This window comes from Panicum virgatum, chromosome 3N, assembly GCF_016808335.1.
Source record: "Panicum virgatum strain AP13 chromosome 3N, P.virgatum_v5, whole genome shotgun sequence".
In the NCBI taxonomy this organism is placed as follows: Eukaryota; Viridiplantae; Streptophyta; class Magnoliopsida; order Poales; family Poaceae; genus Panicum; species Panicum virgatum.
In genome coordinates, this window is record NC_053147.1 from 6964702 (window position 1) to 6989434 (window position 24733).

The following is a 24733-nucleotide window of genomic DNA, read 5'->3' on the forward strand; positions in this document are numbered from 1 at the left end:
CATTCTACGTTGAACTTGAAAGTTGAAAATTTGAAATGGAATAATAACCCTGGTCTCACTGAACCACCAGTTAACTACTGTACCATAGTGTGGAGCAACAAAAGTGTTATCGGGCTGAAATTATTCTCGCTGGCCTGCAAACAGCCTTTAGGCGATGGTTCCAAAAAATGTTGCGCGCGTGATGTATAGTTATTGCGCACATTTTGCCTCTTGCATTTTTGACAAACACCTGCTCATATATGCATTCATCAACATGATTAGGCTAATTAGTTTGCTTATCGGCAGCATCTCGACTCTTGACTTTAGCTTTGTCGAAGATGGCTATGGAGTCAATACGACTCGATCGAGGTCCAGCAGGATGTGGCCAAACCAAGAACGACTTGCTTGCTTTCGTGCTATCAGGCCAGCCGGTAGCTGGGACCATGCATGCTCTAATGCTCGGTTGGCAGCCACTGGGCTCCATAGACGGCGACCCATGCATCGGCCGAGGTGGCAGGTAACGAGCTTTGACTAAATCGACTGTCAGACCGCCCCTTAAGTTCTGAAGTTCATCTCAAACACAACTTGTGCAAGAAAAAGAAACAATACTATACTATAATACAAACTAAAATCTGGCCCAGAGGAGTGGATACGCACTATTAATAATTAAAGCAAAACAAGTGCTTGGTCCACATGGCATTCAGATGCAGGAGCAGGCTGGCTTAGTGGTTAAGCATATGCACATGCGTCTCCTTTCATGTATGGGGGTAGACATCATGCGTGCAAACCAAAAAAAAAAAGTAATAAAAAGCGAAGTCTTGCACCCCCAATCACGGAACTGGCCGGTCATCAGTGTGAGGATTGTATGCGCCAAAGCACTCTTGACCTAGAGCGCCAAAACGCCCTTGTCTCTCGCAACATTGCCCGCGGATTAGATTAAATTACACTATTAGTCTTCTTAACCTGTTTGCATTGCTTGATTTAACTAGCTAACTAAGAGCATGTACAATATGGGTTTATTAGCCCGTTCATGGCAGCGCCCATCCTATGTGGATGAGAGATAAATAAGGTGAGAGTGTCGTGTGCTCTCCAGCAAGAGACGCCTCTAGTACGAGAAACAAAGCACAAAAGTCCATTTCGAAGCCAAACCTGTCTCCAGCACAAGAAAGAAAGCACAAATGCATGCAAAACTTAATGTTCCTATGCCCCACAGGTTACAGTCTGAAAGACAAATTATTGTAATATATGTTTCCAAGTTGTGTCTCTGGATGGCATAAAAGGGGCTTAAAGCCGTCTTGCTCTAAGGTACTAGCAAGGTGCACAAAAGGAACCGGTTTAATGTGCCATCGTTTCCTGATAAAGATGTGATATTTCAGAGACGAGAAAAAAAACATGATTACATTTGGTGCCTTTGACCTATAAGGTAGAAGATGATTTGTACGTGTGAGCTTCCAAATGCAAAGCTTAAGATGGGGGTGGAGGACCAAGCGAGAAAGCAAGCAAGCAAAGCCCAGGCTCCAGTAGGAGAAGATCAAAAGATCATCGGAGGAGCGAGAAGAATCCAAGGCTTCCCATCAAAAAAAAAAAAAAACCAAGGCGGGGCACGCGTGACGGAAATACCCTCATGTCAACTGCCTGTCAAGCGCGTCGACGGAGAAAAGTTGTTAACGAAACCAAAGGGCATTCCGGTCAACCTTGGCGTGCGGCGGCCGAGGAAGCCAGCGGCGGCGGTCCGCCGTGCACATGGTGCTGCCGAACCGGATCGAGTCGGGCCAGACCCAGACTACGCCGAGCTGCTAATCTGCTGGTGACAGGTGGGCCAACGAATAAAGCGGTAGGCGTGCGTGCCATCAGCCCCAGCACGTCGCCGTCGTCGGCTCGTCGCCGCCGTCAAGGGAGCTGGGGGATGGGCGCGCGTTGACCGGCTCCGGCCGCCGCCTCTGCCCGGCCCCGTCCGCGACCGGCCGGCCGGCCGGCCGGCACGCCTTCGCTTTGCGTTTGCGTTGCCTTGATTACTCCGTGTCTCTTTTCGTCCCCGTTCTCTGCTGGTCAAAATACAGCCTTTTGCAAGCGTGTTGCGTAGCATCGCATTACGTTTTATTTCTTTTTTCTCTGGCACCAGCAAGCAAACTCTGTGGCGGTATTTAAGACTTTTAGCCCTGGTTTGGCTGGGAAATCGACGAATTATCAGACCTCGCAAGCAGTGATGGTGTTTCTATTCACTAGTAATCGAGTTCACTAGTCATCCGTAGGCATCCCAAGAGGCGAGGAGCTATCATCAATTCATCATCAGTGAACGTAGACGCGCGATGACCTGATCGATAACAGGGCACGTCGACGCAGCAGCACTTGGTTGCGAAAAGTGTGATGACTGATGACCGCTACCGCACGTGCGAAATGATCGTCCCAACAGAAGCACAAAAAGAAGAAAAAAAAGGGGACCTTTTCAATTGCGTGTGGATCGAACCCGGGAGGGAAATTTCGCGACGCCGTGGTGGCGTCGGCGAGGACCGCCGAGGACGACGACCGGAGGCGGCGGAATCATCCTCGTCGACGCGGCCGCGTCTGTCTGATCAAAGTCTGAACGCGCTTTCCCTCGCCCGCGTCGCCTTCCGGGCAGCGCAGCGGAGCGGGAGGCCACTCCCTCTTGCAGCTGCTCGCTTTTTCATTTCCTTCCGCCCGCCGGCCGGTTAAAAACCTCCCCGAAATCAATTCAATCATCGACCAAACAAAGGGGGAATCGGAATCGGTCGCCTCCTCTCCTCCCCCCACCACCAACCCTTCTTCCTCTTCCGGTCTCTCTCTCTCTCTCTCTCTACTAGTCTCTACTGCCGCCGTCGCCGCCGCCCGTCCGCTTCCTCTCGCAGCTCCCCTGCCTCCTGCAAGCAGCTGCCTTTCTTTCCGCTCAGCTCCCTGCTCGCGCGGCCGGCCGGCCGGATCGGCGGCCTAGCCTCGGCAAGTCCCCTTGCTGTGCCGGCGGTTTCCGCCCAGATCTGAGCCTCTCGCCCCCCCCCCCCCCCCACAAAGGCCCCGTCTTCCGCCCAAAGCCGCCGCCTTTCGCGATGGCCTCGTCCCCCACGGCGGCCCCCGGGGCGTCCTACTGGTGCTACCAGTGCGACCGCTTCGTCCGTGCCGCGCCGCAGCAGGAGGGCGGCGGCGGCGACTCCCCGTCCGCCGCCGTCGCCTGCCCGGCCTGCGGCGGCGGCTTCCTCGAGGAGATGGGCGCGCCCCCGCCGCGGGCCGCCTACCTCCGCCGCCCGCGCGCGCACCACCACCACGCCGCGGCGGCCGCCGACCTGCGCCTCCGCCGCGCCCGCCGCGGCGGGGGCGGCGGCGCCGGGGCCGACACCCGCGCCTCGCCCTTCAACCCCGTCATCGTGCTCCGCCGCTCCCCTGCCGGAGGGGACGCGGACGACGTCGCCGCCGCAGCCAGCAGCTTCGAGCTCTTCTACGACGACGGCGCAGGCTCGGGCCTCCGCCCGCTCCCCGAGAGCATGTCCGACTTCCTCATGGGCTCGGGGTTCGAGCGCCTCCTCGACCAGCTCGCGCAGATCGAGGCCGGCGGCCTCGCCCGCGCGCGCGACAACCCGCCGGCCTCCAAGGCCGCCGTCGAGTCCATGCCCGTCGTCGCCGTCGACGCCGCGCGCGTCGCCGCCGACTCCCACTGCGCCGTCTGCAAGGAGCCCTTCGAGCTCGGCGCCGAGGCGCGCGAGATGCCCTGCAGCCACATCTACCACGCCGACTGCATCCTGCCCTGGCTCGCGCTCCGCAACTCCTGCCCGGTCTGCCGCCACGAGATGCCCACCGACGCGCCGCGCGCAGGGGCGCGGGCCGCCGGCGAGGGCTCCGAGGAGGAGGCCACCGTCGGCCTCACCATCTGGAGGCTCCCCGGCGGCGGCTTCGCGGTCGGGAGGTTCGCCGGCGGGAGGAGGCCCGAGGAGAGGGAGCTCCCCGTCGTGTACACGGAGATGGACGGCGGATTCAACAACGGCGGCGCGCCAAGGAGGATCTCCTGGGTGTCAAGGCAGAGCCCCTCCACGGAGAGGGGAGCCATCAGGCGCATCCTGCGCAGCGTCTTCGCCTGCTTCGGGCGCGGCCACTCTTCTTCGCGGGCCTCGTCCTCCCAATCACACGCGATGCCGGAGCTCAACGATGCGGCGTCCGACCGGAGCGCCAGCTTCAGCCATGGGTCAAGGAGCCGGAGCACGAGCTGGCGGCTCGAGGACGGCCACGCCGATGCCATGGTGCAGAGATGAAAACTTACTGCACAAAGCTTGTTGCTTGCTTGCTTGCTTGCTTGCTTGTTTCATTCATGTATTTACTTACTGCTTAGTAGTACTTAGAAGAAGAAGAAACACGAAGGATTTGTAGAACAAAGCAATCGGCTTATTGGTGATGTACATAGGAGAGCAGCATCTCATCTCATCTCTCTAGAGACGATGTATGATGGATTGCTACTTGCAGGTGGGATGGGGAATTATACTGTTCACCTTAAATGGTGATCCTGCAATGGGCATTCGGTGAGGTGATGAAAATGTTCTTTCATTATTGGTAGCAAATGGCTAGCATGATTGATGGTTCATTCCATTGGGTTCGATGTGGAACCATTCTTTGCGTTTGTAAGAACACAATGAATGATTGTTTCATGTTCTGCTTCATCGCTGGCTGTCGCACGGTTCCATAGAAATCTTTTCTTTTCGTTTCTTTTTCTGGAATAAATGTTCAATAGAAATCTTGCAGCCCAAGATATTTTTCTTTGTCCAGTCTCCTTTTTTCTTGTCCGTTTTGCAGTCTTGCAGATGGATACTCTTGAGGACTTTGACAGGCTTCTGGATGGGTTCTGTGTTGTTTATCGCTGTGATTAGTGATCAACCAGGTTCTTGCGATGCATGTTATTTTTGTCACAAGTCAACACCTCTCTATTCAGCTCATATGTCCAAAAAAGGACAAGATCATTATCCATTTTCCTTGCGTCCTATGAATAGACTGCCTGACGGAAATCTTGAGTTTTGGAGACAAGGCGTCTCATATTCAGGAATTGGGATATTTTTACTTCTTTAGTAGGTGTTGGTCGGTTGGAGTACTCAGTAGGTATCAGGCTATCCGCAGCGGGGCTCTCCATCCCGTCCTCGAGTACCGGATATAGAGAATTTTTGCTGCAGCGGGGTGCGCTACGTCGCTATGTATCGTTGCAGGCGAGACTCCGCTCGCCAAATCGAGCGCAGATAGCGGCCACGCGCTACGCCGCCACCGTGGCGCGGGTCCCGCACTGTCCAACGGCCTCGCGCCGAGAGAGAGGTGGGGTGGGGGGTGGCGAGGTGTCCGCCGCCGCCGCGAGAGGAGGATGCGCCGGCGCAAGGGAGGGAGGGGGCCTCGCCGTGGGAGTCCTCCACCTCCGGCGCAAGGGCGGGTCGAGTGCGGGCTGCCGCGCTTGCCCCGTCCTTGCCGCGTCCGCCCGGCCGCAGCAGCCCCCCACGACGTGGCCGCCTCACAGCGGTGCGTCCGTCCTGCCACGCCGTGGCCGCCTCGCTGCGTCCGCCCCGCTCGCCGCGCCACCGCGGCCGCCCCTCCTCGCCAGCGGAGGGAGCTCCACGGGGAACCCCGAGCTCGGTCCACACGCCGGGCCGCGCGAAGGTCGCCCCGCCGCGGGCCTCCACCGCCGCCGCCCCTGCTCGAGCTCGCGCCGTCCCGCCCCGAGGGAGAGGGGAGAAGGGGTGCCGCCGCCGCCGCGGCGAGCTGGAGCAGTAGCAGGGCCGCGGCGAGGCGAGCTCGAGCCGAAGCAGGGGCACCGCCGCGGCGGCGAGACTGCGCGCCGCCCACGCCCGCCCGTCCGCTCTGCCCACACTGCGTGCCGCCCACGCCTGCGCGGACGCCGGTGCCACGGCCTCCGGGATAGGGGGTGGAGGGACGAGGGCCGGTGGAGGGAGAGGGGCGGCACGGCGACCCGCCTCGCTAGCTCCCCGCCCTCGCCGCGGCGGAGGGAGGGCGCCAAGGCCGCCTAGCCATGGATGGCGCGGGCGTGGGAGGAGGAGGGAGCCAGGGCTGGGAGGAGGAGGGAGGAGGAGGGGCGCCGCCCGCCAGAGCAGAGGAGGGCCGAGACGGCCACCTCCCCAAGCCGCCGCAGCTCGAGGTCCGCGGCGCAACGAGGTGGCCGCCATGGCCCTGCGTGGAAGGGGGAGGCGCCGCTGAGGAGGGAGAGAAGGTGATGAGGGCGGAGAGGAGAGGGAAGGCCCGCGGCGAGCTCGGCCGCCGCCTTGCGCGGAGCTCCCCGGCGCCGAATCCGGCCGCCGGAGCTCGAGGGAGGAGGGCGCGGGTCGCCGCCGCCGCGCGGTGAGGTAGCAGGGAGGTGAGTGAGGGCGGAGAGGAAGGGAAGGGGGAGGAGAGAGAAAAATAGGGAGGGAGTGGAAAAAAAAGTTGAAATGTGGGTCCCATGACATGGTTGTTGGTATAGAGAGGAGATATAGAGAGTGGATGGGTGCGGAGAAACTAAATATAGAGAATAGAATATCGATGACTAGGACGGAATATTCTATTTAGAGAGTGAATTTGGAGTATGGCGAGTGCGGAGAGCCGTCACAGAGTAGAAAGTCGATGAATTTACAGTCGGACCTGGCTCTTCTATTACGCAGCTGCAGCTGAAAAGGACCTGCCCTGCATATCTACATGCATGGTGCGTGCCTACGAATAAAAAGAGCTCCTCATGGGCTGTGTTCACTTCCCTCCCATTCCTCCAAACTTTCCAAATTTTCCATCACATCGAAATCACATCGAAACATTAAATATAGCAAATGACCCATGCATGGAGTACTAAATGTAGATAAATAAAAAAACTAATTGCATAGTTTTGATGTACGTTGCGAGACGAATCTTTTGAGACTAGTTAGCCTATAATAAGACAATATTTACCACAAACAAACGAAAAGTGCTATATTATGCTACAGTGTCCGATACGACCTTTCCTACCAGATTTTTGCGAATGTAAACACAGCCATATTTGACTGGCTTTTGCAGTAAGTTTTCCGTATCCTTCCCTCATGGTCATAGAGTCAGTGTAGTCCTTTCCTCCGGACCGTTTGAAAGTTCTCCGCAAGCTTTGCTGTTGTTGTTACTCCTACCACCATCCAGTTGCAGACATGCAGTACTCTCCTTGTACCCCTCCCTACTGCTCTCTGATCTGAATTGGATTTGGCCAATTGATAACCACCACGGCCATCCCCATTCAGACATTCACCAACCAAGTCATGCTCACTTCACTTCACCTGGGCCGGGCTGTATCGCATACTCGCATGGTCCATGCTATGCTATAAGGTAGTAGTAATAGTAGTACGACGGATCGTCAATCCAATGTCTGAACTGAAGTCTGAAGCTGTTTGTTGTGTTGTTTATGCACACGTAGTAGGTCCAGCGATGATTGAGGCGTGCGGCGGATGCTGCCACCGGTGCCTGCTCATGTTCATTGTTCTGGTTGCTGAGCTGCAAGGGCAACCGCAATGTGCGTGCAAGCAGCGGTACGGCCGCCATTTTTTCTGCCCGGCTTGTCTGCGTGCGTAGACAAATCGACAGGTATTAGCACAAAATCTTTGGTGCCATCATTCTGTCTATTAGTATACGCGGCGGTTTAACCGCCTGCCTCGGTTGTTGTTAGTTTTGGGTCTGAAACTCTGAATTCTGAAGCGACAAACGAGATACAATTCTGAAGTAGTAAGAGGTAGCTAGCTGGCGCTTTGTATGAGAGCCATGAGAGCCCGAAACTGACGACCAAAGTGGGGTGAATAGGAGCCGATCAAAATTTCTTTCGAAATCGATCCGTCGGTCTATATCCCGAAAATCACCACAAACCCTCAAATCCTAGATGAGGTGTGGAGTAGCTATAGAAGAAATAAACCAACACAAATCACCCCTAGGAACGAGTGAGAGAAAGCACGGAAGCGATCGAGAAAAACTACAGATATAGCAGTCAGGGACCGGTCAGACCCCTAGGTTCCAATGGGATTACAAACAGGCGGAGGCTAAACCAAAACCCAAACCTGGTTCCTTTTAAAAATTTCAAGTTCCTCATGCATGGCACTGACCCAATTGGAGTCAGAAGGAGCGTGTCCAACATCTTTGGGCTCAAAAGAGGCAACAAATGCTGAATGAGCAAAGCCAGCGATACTTGTTACCTTGGACCGTGTGACTCGCTCGTTGAGATCATCAAGCATCTGTTGAGGTGGGTGATGACGCCGAATGTGTCGCGGTGCTTCCCTTGTCGAAGTCGCCTCCTCCTCAACCAAAACTGGTGTCTCCTCATGTGCAACTAGGGAAGGCTGAGTCACCTGCTCGATCGGCCCAGGGAAGTGGATGTAGTCAGATCAGGGCCATCATCATCGTCCGAGCTCGTGGCGGAGGCGGCTGGGTCCACAGCACGCGTGGTAACCTCAGCATCACCCTCCGCAGCTTCTTCCTCCTCATCTTCAAAGATGGGGGCGCCGAGCTCATCATCTCCTGCAACCTCAAAGACAGAAAAATTGCACGGTGCAGTCTCATCGAAAGTGACTTCACAAGTCTCTCTGACGATGTTAGTATCAATAATCAGCACACGGTAAGCTCTAGAGTGAGAAGTATAACCGATAAAAATACCATCAGACGATAGAGACTCAAACTTATCAAGATTTCCTTCCTTCAGCACAAAGCACCGGCAACCGAAAACTCTGAGATGGTCAACACGGGGCTGGCGTCCAAATCGCAACTCATATGAAGTCTTATGCATGAAAGCACGCAAGAAAATACGATTGGACACATAACAAGCGGTGTTAACCGCCGCCTCAGCCCAGTACTTTCTAGGAGTCCTATGCTCATCGAGTATCGTCCTAGCCATCTCTACTAGCGTCCGATTCTTCCGCTCTACAACCCCATTCTGCTCTGGAGTGTAGGGAGAAGAATACTGGTGTTCAAGACCTTGATCACTGCAAAAGGTGTCAAAACGAGCATTTTTGAATTATGTGCCATTGTCACTGTGAATCGCTCTCATGGTCTGGGGTAGCTTATTTTTCAACCTCAAGATCAAGTCTCGAACAAACTCGAAAGCCTCATCCTTGGTTCTCATGAAAAAGACCCAAGAATAGCGAGAAAAGTTGTCCACGATCAAAAGAACGTACCACTTCCCACCAACCGACATCACCCGAGAAGGACCGACTGTGTCCATGTGTAGCAACTCTCCAGGGTGAGTGGTTATCACTTGATTAACAGATGGATGGGAGGTGGCAACCATCTTCCCGTGGCGACACGGGTGGCAAACAAGGTCCTTTTCAAACTTCAATTTGGGCAATCCTCGGATCAGATCAAGTGAGCTAAGTCTCGACAACAAGTCAAAACTCAAATGTCTAAGTCTCCTATGCCACTTCCACAAATCAGAAGAAGGATCAACCAACAAGCAACAAGAAAGGCCAAAAGGAGTTCTAGAGAAATCGACCAAGAAAACTCGGTCACGAGGAACGATCCGGCAAACCATGTCTCCTCTGGAATCCAAAACTCGAGAACAACCCTCCTTGAAGCGAACTTCAAACCCCTCATCAAGAAGTTGCGAAACAGAGAGCAAATTGAACCCAAGGTTTGAAACCAAAGCAACTTCTCTCAGGGTAAAGCGATCAGAAACTCTAACAGCACCAACACCACATACCTTGCCCTTACCATTATCCCCAAATATGATGTATTCTTTGTGGCGCGTTGGGGTGAGGCTGGAGAACCATTTGTCATTCCCGGTCATATGGCGCGAACAACCGGAGTCCATGATCCACCTGTTCTCCAAGCCTCCAACCTGCACATCAATAGTGAGACAAAATGGTGAGCAAATGTCTCAACACTGGGGTTAGCAAAGTGTGAAGCAAACCAGTGTCGAGCCATTTGCTCTACAGAAGAGTTAGCAAAATCAGTAAAAGCGTATCCCCTGTCCCGTCTACCGCGAGGCTGACGACCACCATCGCGAGGAAAGCATGGTACATCGTAACCTCCTCCAAAGCCTTGGTACCGTGGTCCATAGCCATACTGAGGACGACCATGAGCACGACCGGCAAAGCGACCACCCGCTGGAGCACGGTAACCACCACCGTCTCCCTGTCCTCCACCTACACGGCGCGCCCTAGCATCTTGTCTACCACCACACTGAGGAAGACCATGCACCCGAGTAGAGTACATGTCCGAGTTGCGTCTCTCCTGCTCACGCCTCACAGCCCGCTTCCTCCTGAAGCAAAACTCCTCCAAGTGACCATCTCTGTCACAGAACTCAAAGTGGTACCTCACCTCTCTCTTGGGAGGTGGAGGCCCGCCTTTGGACGGGGAGGAGCAGCCCCTTCTTCGGGGCAACCTGGGCTGCGGTATCAGGGAGCGTATCGAGGGGATTCCTCAGCTCATTGGGCTTTGGAACCCAAACCTGCTTCTGTGGAGGTGCTTTTGATGGTTCTTTCAGCACACCATCCACGGGGTCAACAAGTGAATGCTGCGTGCTCGTACTAGCAGTGTTTAGAGCACTAGGAACTCCAGCAGCCTTGCCGATCTTACCATACAGCTTGTCAAAGTCTGAATTCGTGTAGGTGTAACCGACCCCAAATCTATCACCACGCTTAAACTGCTTGATCATCATGCCCAACTGCGGCTCACTACTAGAAACCCAACTAAGAATCGCCCTAAGGTATGTGTTCTCATTCTCTAAGTTGGCTTTCTCAAGCACATCACTAACAATAGGAGCATCCTTGGCCAGTTCAAGCTCATGCTTGGCCTTGGCTAGCTCATGAGACATGTCAGCAAGCGAAGTCTTGGCAATATCCAAGTTTGCAACGTTCTCATCATGCTTGGCACGGAGAGCAACAAGATCATTCATGTGAGATATGCAGCTAGTGCACTCATCCTCACCAGATTTCTCTCTAGCACAAGCCAGCTCAGCCCTAAGCTTCTTATGCTCTCTAGCTGCTTCCTTAAGTAGCCTTTTCTGATTGTCGAGAGCGGCGTACAACTCCCTAACCTCAGTGTCAAGCAGGTCGATGGTGGAGTTTACCTCTGAATCACTCTCGGATCCAGGAGAAGAGTCGTCGTGCGTCGGTGTAGCATGTCCACATGGAGACGCACGAGCACCATTGGCCTCACCCGCCATGGTGCAGAAGCTCTTGCACCGACCAGCCGCCAAGCAAAGGCCGATGAAGTCGGTGGCTTCCTTGTCCCGCTTCTTCTTCTTCTTGTCATCGTCGTCGGAGGTCGGTGAAGAAGAGCGGTCGGTGTCGGAGCTCTTGTCGAGGTTGCTGAGCTGCGCCAGGAAATCCTTCTCCCGCTTCTTGGCCTTGTACTAGAAGCGCTTCTTGAGCGACTCCTTGTCGAAGCGCCCTTCCCGGTCACGACTGCAGTGCTTGTGGCGCCGACGCTCCTTGTTGGAGCCTCCCTCGTCGCGGTGGCGGTGGCGGTAGTAGTCGAGGTTGTTGTTCTGGCCACCGCCGGACTTCTTGGGGCAGTCGACGACGAAGTGGTTTGGATCGCCGCAGTGGTAGCACCCGGGGTTCTTCCTCCTCTGCCTGTTGTGGTAGACACGCTGGAACTTGTTGAAGAGGAGGCACAAGTTGTCGTCGCCCAGCGTCTCTAGCTGCTCATCTGTAACAGAAGGCAAAGAGACAAGAGAAAAGCCAAGAGCAGAGTTAGCGTTAGAGCTCGATCCACCTGGGCTAGTCACAAGAGCGATGCTCTTGGAAGGAGGGGCACCATTGAGCTTGGCTCGTGTGTGGTTATCCACCTCGGTGGCCTTGAGCTTGCTGAAGAGCTCATTCACGGTCAGAGTCTCATAGCCCGCAGACTCGATGATCGTGTTCACCTTGAGATCCCACACAGAGCGGTCAAGTGTGTAGAGCAACTTGAGAGCCTTCTCATGCTCTGTGTAGTCAAGGGTATCAGCAGATCTGTTAGCATTGACTTTGTTCACAATCGATTGAAACCGACTGAATATGTCGCCAATGCTTTCACCCGGTTCCTGTGTGAACTTCTCATATTCACGCCGATGAGTCTCGAAAAGCCTGGCCTTAACCTGAGGTGTGCCCTCGTGGTAGTTCTCAAGGCACATCCAAACCTTGTGGGCTTCCTGAAAACCCTGGACGCGTGAGAACTCCGCACGAGAAACGCCAACGAACAAGACATTGACAGCCTTGGCGCTAGCCTCATGCTCGGTCACTTGCAGAGGAGTGGTCCGAATGGCAAGCACCTCGTAAGCCTAATTCTTGGTTATATCCCAAACCTCGGCTCCTAAGCTCTGCAAGAAGGCCCGTATGCGAACCTTCCAGTAGGCATAGTCCTCGCCAGTAAACACAGGGATCTTACCAAGACTCGCTATGGTCGTCAAATGGTTTTCGAACCGGTTAGGGTAATGAAAACATTAACTAAGCTCTGATACCAATTGAGGGACAGAAACTGGCGACCAGAGGGGGGTGAATGGGAGCCGATCAAAATTTCTTTCGAAATCGATCTGTCGGCCTATATCCCGAAAATCACCACAAACCTTCAAATCCTAGATGAGGTGTGGAGTAGCTATAGAAGAGCTAAACCAACACAAATCACCCCTAGGAACGAGCGAGAGAAAGCACGGAAGCGATCGAGAAAAACTACAGATCTAGCAGTCAGGGACCGGTCGGACCGCTTGCTCTGGGTGGTCAGACCGGTCGGGCTGGATTTAAAATTCCAGACCGGTCTGGCCGGTTGCTCCGACCGGTCAGACCGGTTGCTGCGACCGGTCAGACCGCTTCTGATCAGAACAGAAATTCCAGCCCGCGAACTCGAGGTGATTTCGAGATTACTCGTTCAAATCATCACCAAATGGTCTCAAAATTTTCAGGGAGGTACCTGGGATAGAGACGAACCTCTCCACAAAAGGAATCAACCCAAAACGCAAAGGATCATAAGAATTTCGTGGGGGAAAGAGGTAAAAGAGGGTTTTCCAAAAACTCCAAAAACCTCAATCCGAGGGACTCGTGATTCTCGGGGGTTTAGCTCTAGGCTAGAGGGTCGAGAAGCAAATCATGGAGTCCCTAAACCCACTAAGAGAAAGCTTTAATCTTAAAAAACACCAAAAGAGAGGAAATCAATCCATGAACAAAAGATGAACGGGAATACAAGAGAGCTGCTCAAAAGGGTCCTCGATTTCATTCAAATTCATCGTGATTTACAGAGGAAATCATCTATACAAGAGCTAGACCTCCACCCATTCATCCACCCTCTCAAATTTGTGGACCTAGCTATAATCTAGACCACGTTTTCCATAGAGACCTCGGCCTAACCCTAGAACAGAGAGAGGAGCAAAGAAAAACAGAAAAGGACTCGTGGCTTGGAGGCTAACCTATCCAAGGGGGTAGGTGAGATGTATTTATACGACCTCGGGGGTGACCGGTCAGACCGGTCTCACAGACCGGTCAGACCGGTCCCTTCCCAGAAATGACCTCCACCCTGACTCGTACACTAAAACGCCCGTAGGGGCAAAACCGGAAAGGGTACAAGATCTCATCCGACGGCAGAGTTTCTTTCTTCGACTCGAAGCCTTCTCCGCGATGCCGCCACGTCGATGCAGATCTGATCCGCGGTTTTGAGGGGTCCGCGAAACCAGTGAGGTGGCCGGTTTTGTAAAAACTGCCAAAACTCCACGCGCGGGAAGAATCCTGCCTCCACGCCGTGGCTCTAAACGCTGTTCCCGCCTCGGTCTTCTGACGGCCCTAGACACCGCCCGACGCCCGTCACCTCCTCGTCCGCAGCGAGGCCCTAAACGCCATTGACGCCCGTCACCTCCGCCAGTCCCGAGACCGACGCCCGTGCCTCCACGATTTGGTGTCTTCAACCGCCGTCCGCCAGCTTGGTTTTGTGACGCAAACCAAGAAACCCGCCATCCACCGGTGCTTGCGCCCTCGATCCAAGAGTGGACGCCACAGCTGCTGCCCGGCCCGAGCTCCGGTACCGGCTGCCCTTCACCGCCGTCCACTGCACGGTCCATCGGCCACAACACCTCCACGACAGCTCACCGTCGACACTCGACGCCCGTGTATCTGCAACCAAAGACCAAGCACACGATCACACCGCATGATTGACAATTCACTCATCACAACCAGAAGTGAGTACCGCTCATTCCTCAAGGCAAGCCAGAGGGGATGAACTTGATAGATACAGACAGACAGGCCTGTTTGCCGCAAACCGGGTCACCTGTTGTTCGATCGAGTCTACTCTTGGCACTGTAGCCTGCTGGCCATGTTTGGTTATGGGCTCGCTCACCCGACGGATTCACGGGGCAAGTTGCTTGTGGATGTGCTGCACAAGCCAAATCACATGCGGTGTCCGGGTTTCTTTCCCCATTGCTTCAAGAAACTGTTCAAGGGAGAAGGTTTATTTCCATGCTGCTCTTAATGTCTGACGATTATATGTATGTATATCCATTTCCTTTTCCCTGTGGCAACCATCGATTGATATCGCCGCCTACCTGCTTTTCGAATCGTATATATAATAATCGTCGCCTTTCGTGGTTATCACGGCGCCGAGTGCTATCTTGGATCCGGTGACGATGGTGGCGGAGGAATCCATTCAATTCAAAAGTCAGTCGAGCCTAGCGATGGTCCTCCTCCTTCACGAGTGCCTCATGGCCTCTGCAGGCTGCAGCCACCAATCGAGTTATCCATTCAGTCATCGGCTTTGGCACATATATTGGGGAAAAGAAAAAGAAGGCAGGACAAAACAATGGATACATGCCTGTCCCGAGTCCTGGTGGTTGGCTCGGCATCTGCATACAACCTGCTGAAGAGAGAGCATGGCATGTTGAATTGTTGATGGCTGCTCCCATGCCTCTCTGCTGGCTGGTTTATGCAATTGCAAGCTAGCAGCACAACGAATTGCATGTATGATTGCTGCTGCACGGCACTCAAACGGACCACATTTTAGCAGTATTTTAAAGGGAGTAGCAGTCTCTGCCGCGGCAGTTTCTTGTTAAGCTCAGGCTCTGCTCTGGCTGCCGCCGCAGCTTCTTGTTGAGCTCAGGCTCTCTGCTCTGGTCTCCTCTAGTATGTATGTACCCCGAGTCCCTGATGCGATTCTTCATTACCGTGGTCGATGTATGCGTGTGATCTTTTTTTTTTTATAATGCCTTCGAATATCAGACCATGTGTTGCTCCATGACATTTGTACTACTCACGATTCAAGGAATGTGGTGTTGCATACAAAATAAATAAAATAAAAAAACAAAGTTGCTTTTTTTAGCAAAAAAAAAAACAAAATTGATACACACTGTTTTTTTTTGCCTTCGCATGGGCCGAAATGAAGTTGGTTGGGCTTCTCATTGTTTACATCCACCCATAGGCCCAAGCTATTAATTCGGCAACTTTATTATTTTTTTGAAGACTATTAATTCGGCAACTTTATAAAACTGAGTCTCAAATTCTCAATTATTCCATGATGATTGATGAAACACGGCAGCGTAAAAAAGAAGAAGAAAGATGGGCAGGCGGCCACTGGAGCTCGTGCTGACGAGGACTGGATGACTCAGAGGCTGCCCGCCCGCCCGCCCTCGCGCTTATCCCCAATCCAGTTTGTGAGGTCGCGGTTCATCCTCGTCGCCACCACGCACCTCCAACCTTAACCCCTCTCCTCGTCGCGAGCTACAGCCAGCTTCCTCGCTCGCAGAATCCTCTCCATTATTAGTACCTCTTGGCTCCATCATCCATCTCTTGCTCTCTTCGATCGGTGGTGATCAGTGCGCGCGATCCACCAATGGCGGCTGCCGTCGTGAACGCACCAGCGGGTGGTCGTTGTTGCACGGTGGCGGCCCGCTCCTCCGCTTGGCAGCAGCTGCCGCCGTCGATGAGGGCGCCGAGGTCAAGAGCGGCCGGCGGGCGGCTGGTGGCGGTGGCCGCGGTGGCCGACGTGGCGGCGGAGGGCAACACGTACCTCATCGCCGGCGCGGTCGCCGTGGCGCTCGTGGGCACGGCCTTCCCCATCCTCTTCTCGCGCAAGGACACGTAAGTGTCGATCACCTAGATAGCGGCCGGCCATATCCATGCTGCTCCTGCTCCATCATATATATCCTTGTGCGGCATGCAGGTGCCCGGAATGCGACGGCGCCGGCTTCATCCGCAAGGCGGGCTCGACGCTGCGGGCGAACGCGGCGAGGAAGGACCAGGCCCAGATCGTCTGCCCCAACTGCAACGGCCTCGGCAAGCTCGGCCAGATCGACAAGCAGTAGCTCTAGCTACCTCATGCATGCATGCTAATGGCTAATTCACCAACTACTACGTACTATAATATTACCGTGAATTCCATGCCATTCCGTTCCATCCATGCCGGCTCCATCAACCCCTACAACAACAGAGAAATTATATACGTGAATAATGTTCCAATAATTTCCTTTCAACTGGTGCGTGCTGTATACGTACGTGCTCGTTGGATCATCAGCGTGGGAATGAATACTGTACACTGTAAATCTTTTGTGACAGGTTTTGAAATCTGAATATGTGTACGTGTTGGATGAATTAATGTGAATGTCTCATTTTGGTCTGTAATTTCTTTTGGTCAGAAAACATTAGTCTGAATATATATATATAGTAGCTCTATTTAATACATTGGGTATAGAATAAGCTATTCCATACCCGAGCCTTGCAGCGCGCCCGATCCGCCGCGCCTGATTTTTCCCGCCCGGTGTTCCGCTCCCGGTTTTTTCCCCCAACCTCCCCACGACCACCACCACCACCACCGAACACGAGCCCAGCCCACTCCCGAAGCCGTCCCACCCAAACCGCGCGGCTCGGATCCGCCGCACCTCCCTGCCGTCGGCGACGCCGCCCCAACCCCGGCGCCGCTCCTCCCTCGCGACGCCGTACCACCCTCCCCAGCGCCGCTCCTCCATCGCGACGTCGATCTCCTCCCGACGCGCCCGCCAACCGCGCAGCTTGGATCCGGCGCACCTCCCTGCCGTCGGCGACGCGGCCCCAACCCCGGTGCCGCTCCGCCCTCCTGACGCCGCACCACCCTCCCCAGCGCCGTACCTTCCTCGCGACGTCGATCTCCTCCCGACACGCCTGGCGCCGCACCACCCTCTCGTCGCCGCTCCCTCCCCCAGATTCGCCCCCAACCCCGGCGTCGCACCGCCCTCCTGAGCCGCACCGCCTTCCCGCGCCGCATGACGCGACGTCGCTCTCCTCCTCCCGGCGTGCCCACCGCCGCACCATCATCCCGACGGGGCTACTGACACCGGTGCCGCATCCTCCTCTCTCCCTTCCGCTGCGATATTTATTTCTCAATTCTGATTCTGATCTATATTGTCCTTGTCTGCCTCATGTGACTTGAATCATGATCTAGTTTTTTTTCCTCTCGCTGGATTTGCTGGTTTAATTTACGTCTTGCCCTCCATCGCAGATCCCCCGCGCCCCGATGCCACAGGCCTCCACCACGCCATTGTGCTTGGCCACCACCGATTCCGTCGATGTTCGCCATCCGTGAGCACACATCCATCTTTCCCATTATCTTATTTCTTCACTTGCCCCCTTTAAATACCTTACCAGGTGATTTCTTTTGATCTGTTGCCTTATTATTAATTAATATATGAGCCAAGAAATCCGGATTGGGTGAGATTTCATCCCATTGGCTGCTATTCCAGTCCCTAACGTGATGAGTTTGTGACTCTCATTGATGGCAGGATCGATCCAGATGCGTGGTCACCCATCCCTGGCTGACGAGCTTGTGACATGGCTGACGAGCTGGTGGCCATGAGCAGATGCACGTCGACGTGCAACAACACCGAAATGCCGAATCAAGCATCCAGCAGAGAGGACAAGTGCCGCGGCCCCTGCCCTCAGGTGCCTTGCCCGGCCCTTTTGTGCTTTCTTCTATTATCAACTGGTGCATTGTATTCTTTTTATGAAACTCCACGGGTGCATGTGTTCAGGAGGGGATTTTTTTGTTTGCTAATTAATCTCCGAGTCCAACGTACGTGGATAGTTGTAGATAACATCTCTTGGCAGAGTTATGATTACTAGATTAGCTAGGAAATTATTTGGCAGATTTTGCTGAATTTGTTGATTGATGGTTCCGTTTATTTTTAGCTGACAATTATAATACCCTGCCCGTGCCTAGACAGAGCTTGCAGCTGTTTTTCGTGGTTCTGTTGTGGATCTGTGTAACTAATGATGCATGATTAGCTTTATGTTTTGGTGGATTAATCAGATGCATAATTTATCAAAAATATTCAACTTTCGTCAGTTATATCATTGAGATATAAAAGCTGCCTTGCCATGGCCATTTTTGTTCAGTCAAAATAATTTGTGTCCATTGCCTTCCGGATCTAGACTGCTCTTAGTTCACAGGCTACAAATGAAGATTAAAACTGTTATTTTGGATGACTTAAAATCACACTAGTAATGAAGATGGTGTTCTGTACAATGTAAGGTTTTGCCATACAGAAATACTTTCTCCTATTTTTGTGTTACTGCATACAATCTTCTATCTGCAGACCATTTAATTTCCGTTGGTTGATTTACCTTGGAGGTTCTGATGATTTGTCCAGGTTGTAGTTCAAAATAGGTCATAGGTTGTTCCAATTGGTAGCTGCGTCATTCTTTTCCCTGTTTCATTATTTTATAGTTCAGTTTCTTGATGATTTGTTCATGTTGCAGTTGTGCCCCCCTTTTCTTACCTTCATTCTATCCCCCAGCTGTTTCTTGATTGCCTGTGTTGGTGGCGATGGTGTGTAATAATAATCATTAGGTTGAAAAATTAAATCGAGTACCTGCTGGTGTTTTCAGTCAGTTAGTATTCTATTCCCCTGCTGCTGCTTGATAACCCGCGTTGGTGGAGACGGTTAGTGGGGACAATTTGTAATAATGGTGAGAGGTTAAAGAATTAAATTGAGTAGTGGGTGTACCTTCTGGTGTTTTCAGCTTATTGGCAGTCCCAAATTTAGTGACCTAGTGTTTTCAGCTTATTAGCAGTCCCAAATTTAGTGATGGCTGGGTGCTGAGGCAACCAGTTCAGCTTCTTTTTTGCTTGTGCCCCATATTTAGTGATAATGGGCGTCATGAAGTATTTTCTGGCATGTCAGGAGCCTATTAGCCAGTACTAATCCTTGTGTACATGTGTGCAGATCGGAGACCCTTTCCACGAGAGCATCTTTGGCGACCATCAACATTTGTGTGCGATGTAGCTCAAATTGGGATGTCGATTGTTGCAATCTGTAGCTTCGTGATCCCTTTTCCTTCACGCGTCCTAAATCTCATGTGACTGAAGTTACCTTTGTTTTCAGGCGATAGGAGTTAGCTTTGCCATTCAGGCTATAGGAGTTTACTTTAGGCAGCAGTTCATGGATTTTTTTCTCACGATGTTTGTTTGGGCAATTTGAGCTATTCGACGTAGTGTCAAATCTTGGTCATTTCTTGATAGATCGTAACTATAACAGTTTATCTAGGTTGGAACATTTTGTTCTCATTGCGACGTGTTCATATTGTTCATTTAGTTAACAATGCTCTGTTCCAATGCAGCAGGCTCCACCATTGTTGCGGCGACGTATCTCGTTCATGGAGGGGGATGACTACTTGAACATAGATTTCCAAAGCGCCAGAGTTCTAGCATATGCTATCTAGTCCCTAACCGTGTCACTGTTTTTCCTTGATCCCTCATGAATTCAGCTTCTCAGGAGTTTGTCCACCCAGATGTTGATGCCTAGAGGAATATGATAGCAAGACTTCTGACAGCAACATCACAGTTCATCTTTTCAGAAATTGTTTGCATCGCTGCTTCAGATACAATGAAAAGAGAACTGGCTGCACACCTTTTTGTTTAGATGGCTTCAAAAAAACTCTGCTGATCCGAAGAAGTTTGAATTGTTCTTCTGATTCCAGAACATACAAATTGGTGAAAGCATTGTGGAAGTATTACTGCAACAATTTTGCACGATAACATTAGTTGTAGTTACCACCATTCTGTTTGATACATATTGGTGTTTACTCTGCACCTTGCCTCTGAGCAGTGTCAATGTTTAATGTATCCAATATCAGAGTTCATCTCTTCAGAAATCAAAAGTGTTACTGCTTTGGCTACAAGATGAGAATCGGCCATTTTTCTGTTCTGGTAGATAGCTTCAGGAGACTTTGCAAGTCCTGTTTTTGCTAGTAGGTTTGATGTACTGTGCTGACCTGATGCGGTTGAATTGCCTTACGAGTTTCAGAGCTTGAAAAAAAAATCTGAAAGCTTTATGTAGAAATAATGCTTGATTGAGTCTCCCTTATTGGCTTCTACCATCACAAGAAAATTGAGTTTATTAGTAAGAAAACGAATGCAACATCGTACTAGTAGTTGTTGTCAAAATATTATTGGGATTTCAAAAATAAAGTCCATGGTGTTATGCCCAGCGCATCTCGGCAGCACGGATGGAGACATGTACGCGTGGGTCAAAACAAACTAGGCACTGCGACTCCACGTGCGCGCGCCGGCAGGACGGGTTGGCTTGGATCGACACGTCGGGAGCACAACTGCTCGGAGACGTGCGCGCGCCGGCAGGACGGGACGGAAGAAAACCGGCCTCGCGTCAACAACAAAAAAAAAATCGCGAGCCTCGGAGCGACGCGTCGGGAGCCAGGCGCGGGGTGGGTGTGCTCGGGTAAGGGTATGAAATAGCGGTGTCATATATATATATATATATATATATATATATATATATATATATATATATATATAGTTCAATGGCAGACATAATAAATCACTGAGTAGTGCTACTAATAAACAACCGCGCTGATACTACTAATGATCAAGGGGTTGTTTGGTATGGGGAATGTATTATTAGGTCGTCGATCCATCGCCGCCTGCACTCGATGATCCGCTGTCAATCTTCTCCTCCAGCCTATGGCTATATATAGTGACCAGTGATCGTAGCATCAACTCGATGAAGATGACAATATAATATATGTACAATGTGATTACATATGGTAGCTAATAAGTACTAAACGCTCGTTCGTCTCTATCTTCTCGTGGCCTAGCTAGTGTCGTCTGGTGCTAACCCAGATGAAGGTCGCCAACAAAAATCACGTGGGATCTCCAACCCAATGCAACGATAGAAGAAGCCACCAACGGCATGCTCGGGCAAGAGTATGTAGGGGCGCGCCAGCTCCTCCCCATTTTCGTCGCATCGAGCCCACACATTATATTCCACTCCTTTTGTCATGCGGGATCAACGATTAAAATATTTTAATATAGGCAAAACCGATCGATTTGTGCATTAGTACCATGCATTTGCGTATTGCTAAAATGCAATTTAAGTTCAGTGTTTGCAAAATTATATCTTTTTTCTGTTTCCCCTTTTGTTAGTCTGTATATGCAAGTTAATCATATAATGATATACTATATGCTATGGGTTTTCTTCATGGTCGCGACAACCTGATCTTGTAATCGTGCAGAGCATGTGTTTCGGGGGTGCTCTCTCCCTTCCTTTGTAAAAAAAAATTCTTGCTTCCCTCATAATGAAAAACGTGCTTAGACACGATCGTGAAAAAAAAGATATATGCTATGGGTTTGCAAAATTATACATTTTTTCCATTTCCCCCTTTAGTAGTATATTTATATATGCATAATGAAGCTAATAAACCCATTACAAATTCGGGTCAAAGTTATTAGAGAATCTTCATTCACTGCGTTCGGCTGTTCTCCAGCCCTCCAGTGCTACAGTTTTTCTCTCTCACATCGCTCCAGCTCCAGCCTCCAACCACCAGCCAGGTAACAGTGTTTTTCTCTCACACCACTCCAGCTCCAGCCTGCCTAACGCAGTGATTAAGAATGAAACTAAAACGTCTCAAATTTCTGAAACGGAGGGAGTACTAATAAGTTCTTAAGAGCTGGAGCTAATGGCATATATGATGTCCGGCTGGCATGGATAAGCTAGCTGACATTAATTTAAGGCCAGTCTCAGTGCACAATTTCATGGCATAGTTATCTAGACGTACTGGGAACTAGGTAACTGTGCCAGATGAGTTTTATGGTGATCAAACTCTCCTCACATCCTATGAAACTTTATCCTTCTCTCACCTTGTCATATCAGCAAAATGATGATATTTAATACCATGAAATCCTCCATGAAACTCACCTTGAGACTGGCCTAAGAAAACTCCAGCCACTAAACATTCACTTTGATCGCTTTTATTTTTTCACCGTCCGTCCGTCATCAAGATCTGATGAGCTGACTGGTGGTGCCATATACAGAAAATCAATATAAGGATCCCAAATTCCCAAGCCTAGATCCATCGTCCCACCCTCTCGTTGTGCCCGGCCGTGTCGATCGCCTCTCTCTTGGTGTGAATGCGATACCTAGCCTGCATGACACCTTGCATTGTAGTGTACTGGCACAACTGTGAGTGCAGCCAGCTGATCCATCACGCACTTGACACACCAGTGACAGCTGCATGCATGCGGTTACTAGCTAGCTAGCTTTGTGCTTATCTTACCAAGCAATGCAAGCTTGTCACACTAGTGTCACTGCCGATGGATCATCTATCATCAGTTGCTGCCCGTTGTACATGCCGGGCGTACGCTAGCAAAGCAAAGCCAGCTGCTGTCCATTCATCCACCAAGAGTTCGGTGCGTGCATGCATCCAAATACAAAAGCATGAAACCAAGGAGCTAGAAAGGCGCTGAAGTTTCCGTTAGTTTCTTTCCTGCGGATCCGAGGTCAGTTTTTGTGACGGAATTCTGATGGGAGTGACAATAACAACTATGCCGTGGCATGCATCCTTGAGCGAGAATCACATGACCCCTTGAGTGAGAATCGAACATGAAAAATATTCAGATCAATGGAAGACGTCACGCGATCGAACTCCAGTCTCATTAATTCCAAACTTGGTAAAAACGAACAAGAGAGAAGGGAGGGATCGGATCGAACACTCTCCAATCTCCATCTATCTCCGGGCAGATCAAAGCAGACGCCTTGGGCGCCGGCGGCCGGAACGCCGGAGTATACATGGAGATAAATTAAATGATGAGGATGACGATGCATGATGATTCGGCGGCTGCATGCATGCATGCAGAAGGACGGCTAGCTAGCTGGCGGTTGGATTAGATTCGGCGGCCGGACGACGGAGCAGCTGCTACTAGTAGTGCTAGTTGCTAGTAGTCGGCGTCGTCGTGCCAGCAGACGAGCATGGAGACGCAGCGGCGCACGATGTAGAAGCGCGCCCGCTGCTCCTTGATCTTGCGGGACAGCCGCGCGCCGGCCCCGCGCCTCCTCCTACGCTGCTGCTGCTCCCCCTCGACGCCGCCGCTGTCCGCGGTGATGTCGGCGGGCGCCATGGCTGCCGTGGTGGAGTAGCTTCTGCTGAGCATCGCGGTGGCGGCACCGCCGTCGGTGTCCAGGTCCGCCGACGAGGACCACCTCCTCCGGCCGCCGGGCAGCGTCGTCGTCCGGTTGCTGCTGCTGCTCCTCGCCAGCTGCTGCTTGGTGCTCGCCGCCTTCCCCCTCTCCTCGCATGCTTCCATCTGCAGACGGGAGATCGATCGAATTCAGTGTCGCCAGTGACGAGCGAGAAGAGACCAACGATCGAGCGGATCAGGGACCCACCTGGCAGCACGCGGCGCGTCACTAGCTACAGCTAGCTCACCTGAGACCGAGAGGGGTGTGTGGCCTTTTATATATATAGCTAGAGAGTACCATAGATAAAAAAAAAGGAACCTGCTTGCATCGCGTGGCGGCAGGTGCTGGGTGTGAGTGCATGGGTCGGCCGTATCTGCCCTGGACTAGTAACTGAACTCAACAGCCGGGCCAGACAAGGGCGCAACCCAACAACGCCGGCGCCCTTTCTGTTCAGGAACGACGCCGCGGCCGGGATATATAGATCATTAGATTCGAAAAGAAATCCCAACGCATGCATCTTCGTCACCGATCGCGTGCGCTCGAGAAGACGAGAGCCACACTGTCTAATCTAAGGAAGAGAAAAGAAAATAAATATTGATGGAGTATCATGGCCAGTTTGATAATCTCTATCTCTATAATATGAAAGCTGAACCAAAAACAGGCAAACGGATAGGGCCACGTCGCCCGTTAGCCCATCGGCTGTCCGATCCAGCGAACTCACGACCCGTTCGATTGCGAATCTGTTTGGTCTGCCTGTTTCTTTGTCCACCTGAAATCTCGGGAACCCTCTCGGGTTCGTCCGTCAAGAGAGTGACGGCACGAGCGCCAACCACTGACGAGGCGGTGCGGCCCTGTGGCGTAGCCGGACACCACGACCATCGCGCACCACAAGTGCTGGCATTGCCGAGGCTGCGTAGCGAGTCAATCGCACTGGTGTTGGCATGGATCTTGCCCGTAGCGAGGAAGCTGGGCCGTGGACTGAGATGTGGCGGAGATTGGCGCACAGTTGCAGCCGATCGAGGTCGTCAAGGGAGAAGAGCTCCACCGACGTGCCGCCGCCGTCATTGGAGCTCCACGGCACTCACGTCGCCGGAGTTCCCCGACATCTCCGTCATGCATCCCCTATGGCGCGGCTCCCGGCTCCAACGTGCGACGAGCTCCACGCTCCAGATCCCGCTAGCACCGCCGGCCTCCACACGCCACCCGGCCGCTGCCGCCTTTGCCCTGCCCACCTCCCCGAAGTGTGCCCCTGCGCCGGCCGCGTCCCCACCCTGGCCGACTCCCCGACATACCTCCCCGTAGCGGCCCCAACACGCATCGGCCGCGGTTGATTCCCCCCTTGAGATACTGGGTCAGACATCAAGAAACATCCACTCAATGCACTGGTAAATGATG

At 52.4% G+C, this 24733-nt stretch overlaps 3 protein-coding genes and 1 long non-coding RNA gene across 4 annotated transcripts; 3 read left to right on the forward strand and 1 right to left on the reverse strand.

Annotated features, from left to right (window-relative positions):
• Positions 1 to 2573: 2573 nt before the first annotated feature.
• LOC120667148 (E3 ubiquitin-protein ligase RDUF2-like) lies at positions 2574 to 4724 on the forward strand. Its single transcript, XM_039947194.1, has one exon. The coding sequence runs from the start codon at positions 3042 to 3044 to the stop codon at positions 4233 to 4235; it is 1194 nt and encodes a 397-aa protein (XP_039803128.1). The 5' UTR covers positions 2574 to 3041; the 3' UTR covers positions 4236 to 4724.
• Positions 4725 to 15471: 10747 nt separating this feature from the next.
• Positions 15472 to 16548, forward strand: LOC120663990. The gene is made up of 2 exons (XM_039942947.1): positions 15472 to 15974; positions 16057 to 16548. Exons 1-2 carry the CDS (start codon positions 15727 to 15729, stop codon positions 16196 to 16198), a joined length of 390 nt encoding a protein of 129 aa, XP_039798881.1. The 5' UTR covers positions 15472 to 15726; the 3' UTR covers positions 16199 to 16548.
• A 677-nt stretch (positions 16549 to 17225) lies between these two features.
• On the forward strand, positions 17226 to 20047 carry LOC120663991. Its single transcript, XR_005670677.1, has 3 exons — positions 17226 to 17447; positions 17648 to 17807; positions 19091 to 20047. It is a non-coding gene; the product is annotated as an uncharacterized LOC120663991 (long non-coding RNA).
• Positions 20048 to 22797: 2750 nt separating this feature from the next.
• Positions 22798 to 23596, reverse strand: LOC120668095. The gene has a single exon (XM_039948039.1). The coding sequence runs from the start codon at positions 23461 to 23463 to the stop codon at positions 23095 to 23097; it is 369 nt and encodes a 122-aa protein (XP_039803973.1). The 5' UTR covers positions 23464 to 23596; the 3' UTR covers positions 22798 to 23094.
• Positions 23597 to 24733: the final 1137 nt, after the last annotated feature.

Excerpts from the sequence above, each read along its gene's own strand:
- LOC120663990 (XM_039942947.1), top strand. The coding sequence starts at position 15,727 with ATGGCGGCTGCCGTCGTGAACGCACCAGCGGGTGGTCGTTGTTGCACG. Across the intron at positions 15,975-16,056 it reads CTCTTCTCGCGCAAGGACAC|GTGCCCGGAATGCGACGGCG; the intron begins GTAAGTGTCGAT and ends TGCGGCATGCAG.
- LOC120667148 (XM_039947194.1), top strand. The coding sequence starts at position 3,042 with ATGGCCTCGTCCCCCACGGCGGCCCCCGGGGCGTCCTACTGGTGCTAC.
- LOC120668095 (XM_039948039.1), bottom strand. The coding sequence starts at position 23,463 with ATGGAAGCATGCGAGGAGAGGGGGAAGGCGGCGAGCACCAAGCAGCAG.